This window comes from Serinus canaria, chromosome 1A, assembly GCF_022539315.1.
Source record: "Serinus canaria isolate serCan28SL12 chromosome 1A, serCan2020, whole genome shotgun sequence".
Classification (NCBI taxonomy): Eukaryota; Metazoa; Chordata; class Aves; order Passeriformes; family Fringillidae; genus Serinus; species Serinus canaria.
In genome coordinates this window covers 8,688,064-8,704,846 of record NC_066314.1, presented here as the reverse complement: position 1 = coordinate 8,704,846, position 16,783 = coordinate 8,688,064, and the positions used below count along the sequence as shown (strand labels likewise).

Sequence of the window (16,783 nt, the reverse complement as noted above, 5' to 3'; positions counted from 1 at the left end):
AACTTGCTCATATTCACATGGCTTCCAGGCTGATTTACAGTTTGGTTCATGGGCAGAGTGGAAAGTGGGAGTGTGTATATGTGTGGCTTTATCTGCACAAGCTCAGCAGCTGTGCCAAAAGATAGGCTGAAGATAAGTTCATGCTTTTCATTTCAGGCTTATTAGTTTGTAGCCTTCAAAAAAGAAACAAAAAATGCCATTAATACTAATAGCAATCCTTCTGGCCTAATAAACAGAGCTCATACACATTGATAGCATTATATTGGCAACAATGCACTCCATATGCTCATGAAGGTTACAGGGCACATTTCCGTGTAAACAGTCAAGACACTGAACTTCAAATATTTGGAAGAAATGTTTATTTAACAACTGAATACATGCTAAAAGAAATAATTTACAGCAGCAGTTTCATTACACTTTCTCTCCAGTTTTCTAGTTCCCATCTGAATTGAAGTGATAAATACAGAAGTGGAATTATTTACTACCCAGTGAGGAATGTGTTTAAAGAACAAGCACACAACTCAGACACTGGTATAGCAAATAAACCACCTTATCACCTGTGTGGCAAAATCTTGCATTTTAATATTTTGCTGAACACACTGAAATGGAGTACCTCTAGATAACAGTACTTTACACTGTACCTCCTTACCTAGTCAAAAATATTTACATCTCTTTTGACTAATGTGTAGGTAGCAAAAACTGAACTATTAAACACATACCATTGATATTCACTAAATAATACATAAAAAGGAACAGTAAATGCGCATTCACATGCATTTAATTTAATTTTTTACATAGTGACTTTATTGGGTCATGAAGATTTAACTTTGTTTTGCAAAGATGCATGTTTTCTCAGGTTGATGTTATAGTTTAACATAACCATACAGTTTTTAGGAGCCATAGAACAAATTCCCATTTCAGTGATCTGTGCAAGTGCAAAGAGTATAAGAATAAGATTAAATATATTTTTGTTCCTTGCAGATGAATACCTTAAAACAATGAAAATAGATCTTTCCGGTTATAAATGAAATCCTTTATTTCTCTCCAGCTTAAACACAATTTTTTACTTACTTCTTCTAAAGTCTGTAACTAGAGGTTTAAAGGTCTTTTTTGGCCATTTACAGAAATACCATTTTAATCTTTATTTTCAAACTTTATGTTGCTTTTAATAATAATGACAAAAATGGGGGTATGAATCTTACTGAGGCTGCAGGGCATCTTTCTATACATTAATTCATTAAGGCCTATGCTTTTTGAAAAGAAGTTCATTTCACATCACTATTAAATGTTGCTTTAACTTGACCACAACATGAACCTAAAAATCAAAAATTTCCACTGTTGGCTTGATCTTTTGCCCCCTTCTTTATATAAACAAATACAAAAACTTAAACAAGACTACTCGTGTCAGTGAGGACTGGGCTGAAGTTTGTAAGATATGATCATATCAATTGTTCAATGAGACTGCCAGGTCAGGGTAAAAATGTTGCAACTTCTGTAATTTTGTTCTCACAGATTATCTTTCTCAGTATAAAAAAACTTATCTTGGAATTCTGACTTTATTTAATATGTTTCCTCTTCAAGCATTGTGAAAGAGGATGGTTTTGTTTTGTTTTTTTTTTTTTAAGGAGTTTCTACAGAACCAGTTGCTATGAACATGGAAGAGAAAAAATGTTACAAAGCAATTCCATGAATCTGTAAAAAAGGAAACAAAGTGATTTGGGGTCTATTGAAATCAATTCTAAATTTTCCCACTGAATGCTCTGAGGTTTATTTTAAAACTGTTTCCTTTTGTAAGAAAGAGTAGTGTAGTAACTAGATGGTAAACAACAGCCCTTCACAAGAGGCTAAAGAATGTTCTGCTATTAAAGTTAAATAATTCATTTGACAACAGTGCTCAGAAATTAACCATAAACTGAGTTGAAAAACTAATCCTTCTGTACAGAAAAGTACATAGTTTAACATATGTTTTAATTCATCCATATTCAGGACATAATGAAATAATTGGAATTTATCTGCATACTGAAGTTCACAAGAGTCAGGTTAAACATAAGAGAGACTTAAAGCTGCTTTAAAAATAGATTCCCAAGTGCTTTCTTAAATCATGGCCCTACAGCTTTGTCCTAGCCTATTCAATGACTTTTTTTCCTGAAGAATTAAATGACAAAAAAATCCTGCAAGTTCATCCCCTCCAAAGAATTCAAAGGGGACTGAAGTAACTCAGCTGTTAGTGAAAATCCAATTTCTAATCCAACAGGCAAGAAGCCAAGGCTTCACCAAGCAGAAGGATACTTGAATTAGTGAGTGGCAAGGAGGCTGGGGCACATTGTGAGAGATGCTGTCACAGCAGTTGTGCTGTACTGTATCTGGTAAGGCTGGTTGATAGTGTAGCAATAAATTGATAAATTAAATACCACAGAGTGAAAAACAACAAAAGAGATCAGTCAGCAGTGCAGACACACTTTTATATAAAAGCTCCTTTAGCAAACTAAGGATTTTGTTCTAGTAATTTTCCCCACAATGACATTACTTGAAATTATGTCATTTACAGACTCTACCAAGATAAAATATGGGAGGCTGGAGAAAGATGATCTCAAAAGAACTGGACACCATAGAACTGGGGACCAAAGGCACATCTGTGCTGAGGTGAATAAATCCACTACTTATAACCCTAAACTGACACTCATGATGCAAGTTCATTGTCTGTTTTACTCTGTTGCTCTCCTGGTATTTAGAATAAGACAGAAGTGCAGGACCAAATTTTCTGTTAGTATAAACTAATCTTTAACCTGAACTTCACTTATTTACCACTTCAGCAGATTTCACCCACTGGTAAAATTGTCCCTCAGGTCTTAAAATAGGGAGGTGGCTTTGGGGTTGTTATTTACATGGCCTAGTGCTGTTTCTGTGCATTTTGGTGATCTGGCCCACAGAAAGAACAGAGCACTGAGAGTCAGTAGTGTGGACTCTACCACAGAGCTGGGAACACAACTCCTTAAACTGAATGTGAGCTTTGCTCATGGATATATGACAGTCTATGAGCATCAGTATTTAAATATGAGCATTCACAAATATGAACAAAAAAGCAAGAGTGTAATTAGCAGAGGGTATTTTAATGCTATTTGTTTTTTTAATTAAAAAAAATATACAACTGAAAATCAATGCTCTCCTCTCCATTGGTTCAATCTATAGCAAGGTATTAACAAGTTGAATAATTTCAAATACCATACTTAGAAAAACAGAATGCAGAATACTTCCATGCTATACAGTGACTTTCATGTTAAAATAGCCTAGTTTTAAAATTGCTTTGAAGTTACATGTCATATAGATTACTGACAGGGGAGGAGGTTAACTGCAGTGTGACCTGCTCCCCTGGAAGTTTTCCCAAACAAGAGTAAAGCAGTCATAATTGGAAGTTGTCTTTTTTCCTCTAATCCAATAATTAGAAAGTACAATATTTCTAAGACAAAAAGTCTAATCTATTTTAGAAAGGAGCTAATGTTTGCTGCATATTTTTTCATGGTACATTTAAATTATACTTTTAATAAAATACATCTTTAGATCAAAGCTGAAAGAAGTCATCAGTAGTAGGCCAGTGTACTCCACATTTTTTTCTTCCAGATGATGGATGGCTTATGTTGTTCAGATTTCCACAATCAATCTCATTCAGTTGTTGTTTTTCCTCTTCTAGCACATATAAACAGGAGAACTGGTAGACAAAACAAGAACAAAATCCTTGTGTCCAATCACGTGTTTAGACGTTCATCAGCTTAATGAGTTCATGCAGTTTTATATAAGTCTAGAAATGGGAGTGCTGCTGATGAAAGGTGGGGATTGTTTTTCTTTCCTGTAAGATGACAGCATGAAATACACTATTTTCTTTATAACTCCGTCAAAAGAGAAAGCAAAACTTGCCTGCTGAATACTTGCAGAAGTTTTTGAGCAGTAACCTAGGTCCAGGTGAGCTTTCATCCTTGAAACTCTGGTCTTTCTGGACTTAGAATCAGAGTGGAGAGGAAGGACTTGCTAGGAAAATTAGAAATGGATTTTATTTAAACCTAGTGGAAACTGTTTGAACTTTCCACTCTTGTAAACATCCACATAATGCCATGAAAAAGTTCATGAATATTGCATTTTTTTCCAGTTATCTGTCTATACAAGTTTCTACTTGGATGAGGTTCCTAGAGGTAATGTAGCTCAGACACTACGTGGTGCCCTCTCAAATTCATGGGTCCTCCTGTTTCTACCTTTTTTATTCTCTTGTAGGTGCTTCCACTTATTTGTGTTCACCTGCGAGTTGGCAGGCCTCTGCCGGCGCTGTTTGCGGTCTCTTTTCCAAACCTGCTCACAGAACTCATCCATGGAGTTGAGATTGGGGTGGTTGATCAACTGCATGAAGTCTCTGTACCAGATCTTTTGGCTGGGGGTCATGCTGTTGGTCGCATCCTTGATCTTGGAGCCATCACCGTCTTCTTCTTTATGGAGCAGCTCTTCCAGGTGGTCATTATCGATCACCTCAAGGGTCACCTTGAGCAAGGTCTGCATGAAGCCATGCTCCACAGCATGGCAAAAATAAACACCAGAGTCTCTCCGGTGAAGACTTCGCAGCAAGAGGCCCTGTTCTGTCCGGATCATGTGATCACCCACTTTTATCTGCATTGGGAAAAAGTGGTAATTTCAATAGTTATTTTTTATGCATGTGCTACATTATCCTCTAACCATGCTACTTCTTTATTTCTGCTCCTTTTAACTGGTAAGACCTGGCCAAGACTGCCCAAACCCACAAAAATGGAAAACCCTTTGCCAGTCATCTGTTATCATGAAAGGCTCAACTATTTTGGAAAAACTGATATAATGCCAAGAGTTTGGGGAATTAGGAATTTTACTCATTAGTAACTACTGCCGCTGAACACAGATCTGTTTCAACTATGTCAGATGGAGTTGCTGGAAAGATTACAGAAGATCTGAGCCTGTAATCAGCAGAGTACACATGGATTCATTTGGCTGTATTCCTGAGGTCTCATTATCTGTTAGTCAAATCTAGATCCATTTGCAGGAAAGGTTCTTTGTCTTCCTGTTGTTCCTTATTAAAAAAACCCTCGTGCACAGGAGTGGGTTCTGCCTAAGTGGAAAATTTACAAACAAGCAACTAAGGATCAAATCTAAAAATTTTACTATTCAAAAAACAGTGTTCAAAATACAGTTTTTTTTCTGAATTAATGAATATCTACAATGGAACTTCATTCTCTAAATGCACATGCTGCTGCAGACAGAAAAGGCACAGACCTGTTTGCTGTTCTCTCATCGAAAATAAATTCTTAATAATTTACTACTTATTCAAACAAAACAAAAATATTTAAAGCAGCTCATGCAACGATTCTGAACATGCTTTAAACATATGTATGTATACTTACAAATACTTCAATGCAACAAAACAGTTTTTGTTCCCTAGCTTGACCTCCCTACCTACCAGAGTAGATTGTTCTCCTAAGATGTGTGTGACCTGGCTTGATAGGACTTGAACACTTGGGTGATTATTAACAAAAGAATGCTGGTGACAAGAAAAAGAAGAAAAATAAAGTATCAGCTTAATGTAATGCAAACAGGGAAATAAGTGTTTCTGCCTCTCTGAATACTGCTTTTGATGAAAAGTTTCCATGCTCTTGTGTCCGCTACAGTTCTCAGTTCTTCATTCTGACTCTGTTATCTGCAGTCAAGTCTCAGAACACACAGCACATGGGATGCCCCTGCCAGAGTGTGTTTCACTCAAACACTGGAAATCATATATTACACGGGGAAGTTCTGCTCAACTAAAATTATTCTGGGAAGGACTCAGACTGAAGTCTACTTTTATAGAGAAAATTAGTTGCATCTTTTTTTCGTTTTTCCTACTGTACCTCTTCTTTGCGATCATCATTTTGCTTCTGGAATTGCCAGTAGACTACGGCACGCTGAGATTTCGGACTGCACTCAAGGAAAGTGCTGCTGTTCTCTACTCCATAGATAATCTTTTCCTCCAGGGCCTGACCACTTGGGTTATCTGTAAAGCATGAAAAAAAAAAAAGAAAAAAAAAATTCCCATGAAATTTAACAACCCTTAATTGCTATGTAATTTTTGGTTAGAATTTTGACTTCTTTAAAGTGTTTAAAGATAAAAAATTTTTAAAGTTTTTCCCTATATTAGTATACCATTTGAAAAATCTCCATCAATGCCTCTATCTTTGTAAGGACCCATGGTATGTTTTTTGGTTTATTGTTTTGTTGGGTTTTTTTAAATTGTATTTTAAATCCTAACAGCTGTTAACATCTCAATATGTGAAGTTAATGAATTTAATTGTGAAATTTTTTGTAAGCCTCATTATTATTCATCAAGGAAAACATCTAGGACATGACAGGAATTTTTAATAGCAAACTGTATGCAATGAGAAAACTCAGGGTGTAGTTGCAGAATGTTTGTAATGATGCCTCCTGGGCTCTATGGTCATAATACTTTAGAGCAAAGCAATAAAACATGAGGCTATTTAAAAGTAGAATAATGTGTTTAGATTATATGGCACTGCAGTTTGCTGAAACTGTTAATGACCAGGAATAATGTTTTTGAGGAAACGATCTTCAATTAATCATTTCCTCTCATACTGATATAATTTATGGAAATGTAAGGAGGTTAATAAACCAGACATTATGGGAGGGGAAAAAGAAAGTTAAATAAATTACTTCCTTTTGTAACAACAATGTTTCAAGATATTCATCAACTTGCTGGAAATATCACATAGCTATAGGACTTATATGGTATTTGATTCTTCTCCAATACCACAGAGGCTTTCAGGCATCGTGTTTCAACTCTCCACCTTAGCTCTTTGAAATGCTGCTATGGACTTAAGTGGCAACAGAACAGTAATCCTGAAGAGTAGATGAGGAGGAAAGGGTGGGTAGGCTGCTGTTGATCTCATGGGGTTTCTTGACTCCTTGCCATTCTTTGTCTTTCTTTCCATTTTTCACATTTGAAAAGTTTTTCACATTTTTAGCACTGTTTTGATATGCTTTAACAGGAAAATTATGTCTATTTAAAACCCTGTTTAAAGAGAAATCCTTTGTCCAGTTTTGTTTGCTCCCCACTGTGCCTGTCTCCTACTGGCCATGTTGTTTGGCAAACACAGGCTGTTAGATGGCTGTGACAAAGGTAAAAGTAAAACTGAGCTCCTGACTTATGCTGATACAGAATCACGTGTGACTTTCAATAATGACTTTCAGCCCTGGGAGAGGATGGCAGAAGAGATGTGGAGCAGAATAAGGACTGGTGCTTGCCCAGCTCTCAGAAAACATCAATGGCCTATTAACACTAAACAAATAGGAAATGCTTGCCTTCCTCTGCTAGGTTGTGGACCTTTTAACCAAGTGAGTTAAAAGGGGTGTTCTATTAAAACCTGAGTGAAACAACTTTTATGACATCTCTCATAAACTATATTCCCATGAAGAATGTCAGTACAGCTGTGGGTCAGGAAGATAGGGAGCAGTGAAGGCATGAGTTAGAAAGCAAAGGAGCAAGAGAAGGGTAAAACAGCTATAATAGAATATAGCTAAGGTGGTGAGGTGGATGGAGCACAGGTGAATTTGTGTCGTTGAAACAGAGGAACTGGAAGTATGTGAAGAGATTAACTGAATAAAGATAGAAGTGATAAGATAAAGATTGGAAATAATAACTGATGGGTCCATATTTAACACTGTGAATGGCTGACTGATGTACTGAACTCTTCTGTTTCAAGTCAGATGCTCTACTTAAGGAACAAAATTCCCATGGCTGAGCAGGCAGCCAGACATTCTTAGACAGAGAACAGCTTTTTGATATCTGAACTGGGATCCACAACAGACAGCACACACAGGCCTTCAGCATAAGACAGTAGAAAATACCCCCTTGTAGCCTGGGACACATATGTTACTGCTCCAGTGATGTGTTTCTGGGAAACAGTGATTTACAGACTTCCATAATAAAGAATGATAACACAGGGATTTCACCCTAGGATGCATGATCTGTCTCAATTCCTCTCCCAGGCTCCCATCCTCAACAACAGCAATCCAATAGTTTGGGTATTTGTATTGGAAGTAGGAATATCAAGTCAAATTTCTAAGCCTAAGTGAACTGTGGGTCCTCATCTCCAGCAAAAGACAATTTAACCAGAAGATTACTCATTAGGGGGCTGGTATCTCCACTTCATTATATTTTCCTGAACATGGCTTAGCTCAAGTGAATCTCAAGGGACAGAGCACATGTTACACTGTTCTCATTAGATCCAGGAGAGGCAGTTTTCTAAATCATAAATATCAGTCAAAAGGACAAACCCAGGCATTTCTTTGCTAAAAGTCCTATGGCCCATGAGAGCAGGATATTTTTAAGTATATAGAGAAATTTATGCTTCAAAACTTAGGTACCTAGAATGTTCTTAGTATCTAAGAATCTAGTAATGAGTTTTATTAGAAAATGTGCACTCTGGCACCATTTCAAATTTCTGTTTCCTTGGATCTGGTCTATGACATTCTAGCGTGCTAGAGAACACCGTGGAAAGTGGGTGAAGTCCTCTTTACATTTCTTCATAGCTACAGAAAAGACACTATGGGTGACAGAAACACAATGAGAGAGGAAGCCTTTTAGAGAGCCTTAAATTTCCATTTCTATTATTTGAAGGAGCAGAAGGCAGGTACAGAAATGTCTATGAAGTTCAAGTAATATTGAGCACATGAAGTGCAAGAAAGTAAGTAGTGATGGAATAATCACAGGATCAGAGTGAAGCTTTGGGACTTAGAAGCTGAAGAGACTGGATGGAAGAATGAAAGTCTAAGAAATTCAGAAAAGCAGCTGGAGGAATGAGAAAATTATAGAAGTCATGAAGTTGGTAATGAAATTCAGCCCAAAATCCTGTCTGAAAGCAGTAATTCCCAAAATGAATCCAACAGCAGTATCAGTTTACTACCCTGATAAATATCCTTTAAGTACATAATTTCTGACATAACTGAAGAAGTATGAAAGGCTAAGTACTTCTACCAAGATTGCTCTGCAGATGAATGAATCTCACAATACAGTTTAATTCACAGTGATTCTTTGAACTTCCCCTGGGATAAACCATGTTAAAAAAAAAATCTCTTCTTTAACAAGTTCTTCTTCAGAAAACCCCAAACTTTATTATTTCTTGATAGCTCTAGTATGTTACAATTTATGTAACATTTTTCTTTAGCTGCCACAAAGGTGACCACACTTTTGGATTTAAACATTTATGTCTGGGGAAACAGTTGTACAGTGAAGGATCCTCAGCTGTCTCTAAGGTTGCTTTGCAGACATTTTGTACTTATTATACATTTGCACCAAAGAGCACCTGAAAACACTACATAAACCTTATTAAAAATATTATTGCTTCAGACTGATTGCAAAGTTGGTTTCTGCCATGTCCTTAAAAGTTATACACTAAGATAATTTTCTTTTTTCATGATTTTGTTGGTCACATGGAGAATCAATTGACACTTCCTGTAAATGCATCTGTAGACAAGTAGTAAAAGAAATTAATTTTAAGAGTTTTTTTGGCTGTAGACAAAACCAATTCTTCATCTGTTTTACAGGGAACTATTGGTTACAAACAAGGAAAAAACTCAGCATAAGTTGGTATGGGAAATTTATAGGACATGAAGTCATCTATACTATGTAAATGGCAAGTAAATAGAGATGTAATAGATTTACACTCAAGTGATTTAAAGAAAATTTCTTTTAAGACCAATCTAAACCATTCATTAAGTATTATGACTGTGTATCTTTCAAGTCTAGGATCCAGAACTGCATTCCCTCACTACTTTTTGTAATTTACTGATCCTTCTAATGCTGTTGTATCTTGTTTCATATTTGCTCTGCTCATTTTGGCAAAGCTGTACTAAAATTCATTTTGATCAGATACCATATAATAACTTTGTCCAGACTTTGAGTTTGCATGATTGTGTCAATGAAAAAACTGCATTTCTGGATTACTGTGAAACTGGAATAGTCTCTTCTCTTTGGACAGAAAGTACCTTTTGCAGTCAAATATGCTTATCAAATATGGGAAGACATAAACCCAAAGTATTTCGAAATGCTTTTTGCATGTATGAAAATAAAGAACAGACCTACAGTTGTATAAAGCACAGACAGCAAAGGTTATAGGGCATTAAAATAAACAGACCTGTGGTAGTAGACCAGTTCATAGTTTTGTTCAGGAGTAAAATGTTCAGAGAGTAAAAACGTGAAGCTAAGAAATGCTTCTGCTGGTATTAAAATCAATGTTTAGCACCTGGCGAAACTTTCCTATTCTGGAATTGAAAATCTCATTCCCAGTATAAGGATGGTCTTATCTTCACTGTATAAGTATTACCTGATATCATGCAATAGAGAATTTTGTGAGCTTTCTACTAATCACAATTGACTATTTCAAATTTAAACTACATTCATGAGTTCTCAAAATGTTACAGCTACATACTGCTCAGAGTCTATTAGTGCACTTTTAAAACTCCTTTTTCCCTCTGAGTAACTTGGCCTGAATCTGACAATCGGAAGTAAAAACAAAAGCCACAATAACATCAGCTCTGAGTTCCAAATGATTGAAATGAAGATGGAAGAACTACTATTGGTAGTGAATTATCGCTAACATAAAACTAAAATTTAGGACTATTTATAATTTTTGCTATTACATGGACTGGAAGGACAAGAGGATTTTGAGGTATCTCCACTTTCAGTCACCTCCTTGTTTTCCCAGTGGTTTAACCCAGAGATTAGGTCAGTGGGTTAGAGCATGGTGCTAATAACACCACGGTTTAGGGCTTGAGGATCTCTGTATGGGCCATTCAGTTAAGAGCTGGACTCGATGGGTCCCTTCAAACTCAGAATATTCTGTGTGAAAAGTTCCTGTAGACGTGCCACAATCATGAAGAAACACTTTTTTCCAGCAGAGGGAAGCATTGCCTAACTATTTTCTTCCCTTACAGCAAAATGGACATTTTTAATTTTCCGAGTGAAGGTCTTCTGAAAAGTTTGGCAACAAATCAGTAACTGTGAGAAGTCTGTCAGTCAAACAGGTTGGAAAAGGAAGCTGATCAATACACTGTGAAAATGAAACAGCTGACAAAAAAAGCAAACCAAAATACATCTAAGAAAACCCATGCTGAAAGCACATGGGGATATGCCTGCAGCAAGAACATCCCAGTCTTCAGAGCTTTTAGTGTGACACTTACAACGAAGGTCACTCCATATTTTAGTTACTAACACATTTGGTTTGTAATTTGATTTTGCTATTATCATCTTATGCAAACTATGTACAGCAACATGGACATATTTCTTGATGTCATGAAGAAAATACAATTCTTTTTTGATATAATCTGCCTAATGTGATGGCATGGTATTGTCAGGGAAGAGAAGCAGGAAAATTAAAATGCTTAAACTGTTTATTTGAGGAAAACAAAAAAAAACAAAAAAACCCAAAAAAACCAAACCCAAACAGACTTCAGTGTCTGATCCAGGCCATTGTAAGCTATCTAAATTGGGATAATGATGTATTATATTCATCTTTTGCAGATGTTCCAGACAATTGTCACCAACAAATCATTCACATGCTTCCTATCCTACCCTGTGCAGTTTGTAAATTGCATACAAATGAGCTGCACTTCAGTGGTGCCCCCATGACTCACTGTGATGCTGCAGGTCTGAGCAGTGGGTGAGCGGGTCCCCGTTTCGGATGTCTTGTCGCCTGGTGCGCCTGCAAAGATCCCATTTGAAATCTGTTAGTGCCCTTCCCAGTGCTCAACAGCAACAAATGGAACATTTCCATAATTACACAGGTCACAAGTGCACCTAAACAACACTAGGAAGGAAATCATAGTGTTACTGTTATATTCTGTGCGTTATCATTTTGCAGACTCAGGCTTTATTCTTACAGGTGAAGTCTCCAGAAACTGGTGAATACAGGCCTCTTGCACTGAGATACTAAATAAATAAATAATGTTCAATGCTAATTATTAGTTTTAAATAAATACCAAACAAAATAAAAGATGAAGTTTGTTTTAATTGTGTGGGCAATACTGGTCATAGATAAATTCATTACTTGATTCACAGATACAGGGACTGCTGAAGAATTAGAATATATACTGTAGAGTTTAACATGCTGAAAACATGTATTTGAAAACACATTTGTCCAAGTACAGAATACTTTGAGTATTGCAGCATCTTTTAGATAGATGAAATGGTAAGATGGGTGCCTTTGAAAGAATGGTAAAGTGCTGTATTTTCTACAAAATTTAAATTAAAAAGCATAGATCATTTCAGCTACCATGGGTTTCACCGAAACATTTCTGATAAAACCTTTTACAAAACTGTTCTAAATTGTCTTTAGAAAAAACAAAAAACTTGAAAAGAAAGATTTTGAAATGCCATTTATTTTTTTTTATATTCTTTTGTAGCTTGAGTCTGAAGTCTACCTTTGATTGAATATCTTTTTAACTCAGTATATTCTTCTCCCAGTTTGAATTCTACTGGCTCTTTTGAAAAACATGTTGATCTGTGCTAAAAAAAAAAATGTTGTATTTCATTGAAGAGAGCTTTTTAATAGAGTTTTGTTTTGCATGTGTTTTTCTGTCTTTGTCTGCTCCTAGTTTTGTTTCAATAGCTGTGACACAAAATTCAACCCAGCCAAAGAAAAGCGTTTCATATGAAAAAGAAAGAAAAAAAGAACCAGGCAAACAAAGATGTGTTTCAAGTGCGAGTACTTTACTTTAGGAATCAGAGAAAGCCTGAGGGCTTGCAAAATTAGAGGAGAACAAAGAGGATTAGGCTGCTGAACAATGCTGTGATTTCAGATTATGGTATCCAGCAACGGATATGCAAAAGTCAAGTAGCCTTGTAAAAAGCCCTGTTGGTCCCTCCCTTGTGACAACAGCCCACATTTTTAAAAGCCATTGTTCTGCAGCAGAGACCACGTCTCTTCTCCACACCAGCCCTATTTGCAGGCTCTCACTAACAGCCCAGCATCAGCACATACCAAAGTTCTCACAGAGGCACAACTGCACAGCTGAGTCCTCTTGCCTGAAAGCTTTTAACCATACTCTTTCCACTGAAATCTACTGAAATGCTAAACCTGAAACTAATTATGTCAAGTACAGCAAAAGCTTTCTTTCTTAGGAAAAGAAAAAGTTAGATGAGCATTTTGTATAAATTTTTCTGAATAAAAACTTCTTTAGAATTATGAGTTAGGACATCTTAGCACACTTTAGTAAGAAGGAATCTTTTGCTGAATTATCTATGATTAAAAAATGCACGAATCATAATTTCCAATATCATCATATTACTCATTACCAATGACAAAATCACACCCAAGATATAAGGAGCCATAAAATTTTGCTACCCCATCCTAAGTTTTGAAACAGCATATTTATAGATACAATTTATTACAAAGAAATCTGTGGAAAGATTCATTACTGACAATGGAGTTTGAATGAAATGTTTAGTTGGGATTTCAGGAAAATGTTGCACATATCACCATTGTATCAACACAATGATTTATGAAATATGAACCAGAACACATCTGCACAGGGTAAAGTGAAGGGGTCACACTACAGGAGCTCCTGAACTGTCATTTAGACTTGTAAAATGCACAAAGAAAGGAAAGCAAATAAAATCATGGCTTATAAAATCTCATTTAAAAAAAAATCAGAAAAAGAAACAAAACAAAACCCAAAATTCTAAACCCATCAGTAAAACATCTGTACAATAGCCTCAGGAATCCATTTCCCCAATATTTCTGGAGCCTAAAATTACAAGAATTTATTATTAGGAAAATGTTGGCATTTGAGCTGTTCCCAGCAATGCTGATATTGTCATCAATGCATTCCAAGCTGGCTTGAGGCAATGGGTACAGCAGGTACCAGGTGAACAGAGGATCCTCTCTCCTGAGGTGAACACACCTCTACTCTGCCAGTGCTGCCAAGGGAAAACTGGAGGCAAGTGGCAGAGACAGCAGCTTTTTCTTATGCATATTTTGGATCCCAGCTTCCCAGCACTAACTTTTTCTTTCACAGTGGCCTCCAGAAGAGTATATTCTGCACGCCAAGTTTTTCCTGTAGCTGTGCAACCCAGTTTGGCCCCAGTAACCCCCACCCCTTCATTCCTGTAAGAAGAAGTCCCAGTCACTTTACCCCTGATGGCAAGGTGAGCTCCATCTGCAGCTGTAAGTTGGAGAGATAAGGAACAAAGAGCCCTATTTCTTCTACCTATTTCTTCCACCAGGGTAAGGATGATGTGCTCTATGGATCTTGAGATTGGCTGGGGGTAGAAATGGGTGCTAAGAATGCTGAGAAAAGATGAGGTTCAGGGATAGGGAGTAACAGAAAACAGCGATTCAGTGACTCCTGATCTTACTGTCTCCTTGAGCTCAGGGGCAATACTCAACCGTATTGATTTCTAATACTAAAGAACTTTTCAGAACAAATCAGTCTTTCAGACTCTCCTTGAAAATCTCACTGCTCCCTCTCCTTTCCTTCCTCTTACAGAGAAACCACAATGCTACCAGCAAAAAAAAAGAATTTAGCCCATGTAGCTGAGAAAATTTGACTGGCTCTTCTCTTGGTATGGCTTCTTTATTTTCTAAAGAATTTCACAAAAAGTTTTTCTCCTCTTAACTCCATTTCCTGGTGCAAAAATAGAAGCTGAACTTCCATGAGCAGCTTTTGTCATCAGTATTTGTTTAGGATACACTGTAATGCAAACCACAAAATTTTAATTCTCTCCATCTGAAACGTCTGTGACACTTAGTCAACTTCTCCCCCTTTACCACATTTCATCTCCCTCAAGAGCCAATCAAAACCTGGAATTTGGCATTCTGACACTCTCAACTAAGTATTTGCTACAATTAATTTAATGTATATAAACTTTTATGTATATAAACTCTTGGATTCTTTGTTTTTTCATTCGTGCAAGATGTCTGGCATATTCATTTCATACGTGCAAGATGTCTGGCATAATGTGAGCACTTTTTTATCATTTTACTTAATTTATCAAGGGAATCTCAAACTACACCAATGTCTGCTTCTATTTGCAAATGTTTACCTATTCAGTTATTTCTGATTTCTACTTCAATAGCCAGGAGCTCTTCAGTAACTCCTTTGTATACTTTTAGAGAAAGCATTTCAAAGGTAAGAGGAAGCACAGAAATAAGTACTCTAAACCTTCAGATCAGGCAACTAGACTTGTAAATTTTTGATAAAACTGTTATTTTTGATTTGGGGAGTCCGCTTTCCACCAATGTTTGCATTGCAAAGCCTTTAGCAGCAGTGCAGAGGGACTGTAGAACAGTGGTTGTTCTGATCCGGCAGCACCTGGACACACATCAGCACATGCAAGTTATACTTTTGAATAATAACAATAATGTTATATATCACTAGAAAAGAAATGTTTCCATCGATGTCCAAATATTTTAGAAGTATTTCCCTTGAATCAGAATTCATGAAAATGCAGGATAATTTACTTGGGCAAGTAGTGATTTTTTTTGATTTTGAGTCCCCTCATTATGTTAGAGAAAATGAATTTTTTTTCTTTTTGCTGTTTACCAATGAATATAAAGTTAGGAGCTAATTTCAGAGACAACTCTTGTCTGAATGTTTCTTACAGGAGCTTTTTAAGCCAGCCCAACAAGTAGCAGTGGTCACTTTAAATCAACCAAGACTTCATATTGCATGTAGCTCCCACAACGATGTTTTCTTTGGAAGAGAAAGGGCTCCAGTTAACCATCCCCTAGAAAATCTCCAAAGCCCTCTGGTCATACTGAGACCATCAGTTAAAACAAATAGCAAACCATGCAGACATCCAGGACTGTCCCTACCTCTTGGCAGTGGGGAAGTAACGTGAGCAGGAAGAGCCATCCCAGGCACAGTAAGGGTCCCTTGCAAGGCAGCACTCAGCACAAGCTTTTCCATACACATCACAGCGGTGCAAAGGAAGCTGTGAAACTCCAGTGGCTGAGCCAATGTAGAGCTGTTGCTGTTGTAAAAATTTAAAAAAAAAACCCAAACAAACAGTTCAAAAAATATTGCAAATTACAATTTTCTTTTTCTAGGAAAGAATAAAAATGTTATATAATCATCTGTTAGGATCATTTAAAATACAATAAAGGATCATGATCCTGATGTATGCTAAAGGAATGAGAACAGAATTGTCCCCAGGGTAAAAAAATCAAAGAGGAAAAACTTTATTTTTTCACTAAGGTCTTGGTGGGTTCCCTAAACAAAAAGAAAATTAAAGTGCTCTTCAATTTTTCCTTTTTTATTCAGATTCTCACACTGGGAAAACACCCAAAGTCAGTGACAGAATGCAATGGAGAACATGCTTTTGAATTAGAACAAAAAGAAAACCTTCAACATAGATTTCCTAAGAATTACCTCAATTTATGCGTGTGAGAGAGAAACCTGAAGTAAATTATTTCTGACTGATGCTACGACATTTCAGTTTGGAAGTGGAGCTATGCATGCAATTCTTTACACGCCTGGTAATTCCAATGTTTTGTATTCTTTTCTAGAAGTCATGATTTAACTGGAACATATCTTTAATGAGGGGAGAGGTTTTGTTTTATTTTGGATAAACACCAGTGTTGAGTAGAAGATGCAGTTCAAATGCAGAAGTAAATAAAAAAAACCATGCATGCAAAATGAAATACAGCCTTGCATGGCATCACAATAGAATATCTTGTCTCTCTCAATTTCCTCTCTGATATCAAATTCATGTGGTCCACTGGGG

The 16,783-nt window shown here is 36.5% G+C and overlaps 1 protein-coding gene across 3 annotated transcripts in view; it reads right to left on the bottom strand.

Moving 5' to 3' along the window:
- Window positions 1-342: 342 nt before the first annotated feature.
- The window catches only part of SEMA3A (semaphorin 3A), a 165,958-nt gene continuing 149,517 nt past the window's right edge, over window positions 343-16,783 (bottom strand). For all 3 annotated transcript variants that reach the window (XM_050969949.1, XM_009086868.4, XM_050969950.1), the window contains 4 exons: window positions 15,873-16,030; window positions 11,692-11,759; window positions 5,895-6,037; window positions 343-4,650 (listed from right to left, as the gene is read on the bottom strand). In XM_050969949.1, coding sequence (XP_050825906.1) covers window positions 4,195-4,650; window positions 5,895-6,037; window positions 11,692-11,759; window positions 15,873-16,030 — 825 coding nt within the window. In that variant the 3' untranslated portion in view covers window positions 343-4,194. The remainder of the gene's footprint in view (window positions 4,651-5,894; window positions 6,038-11,691; window positions 11,760-15,872; window positions 16,031-16,783) is intronic.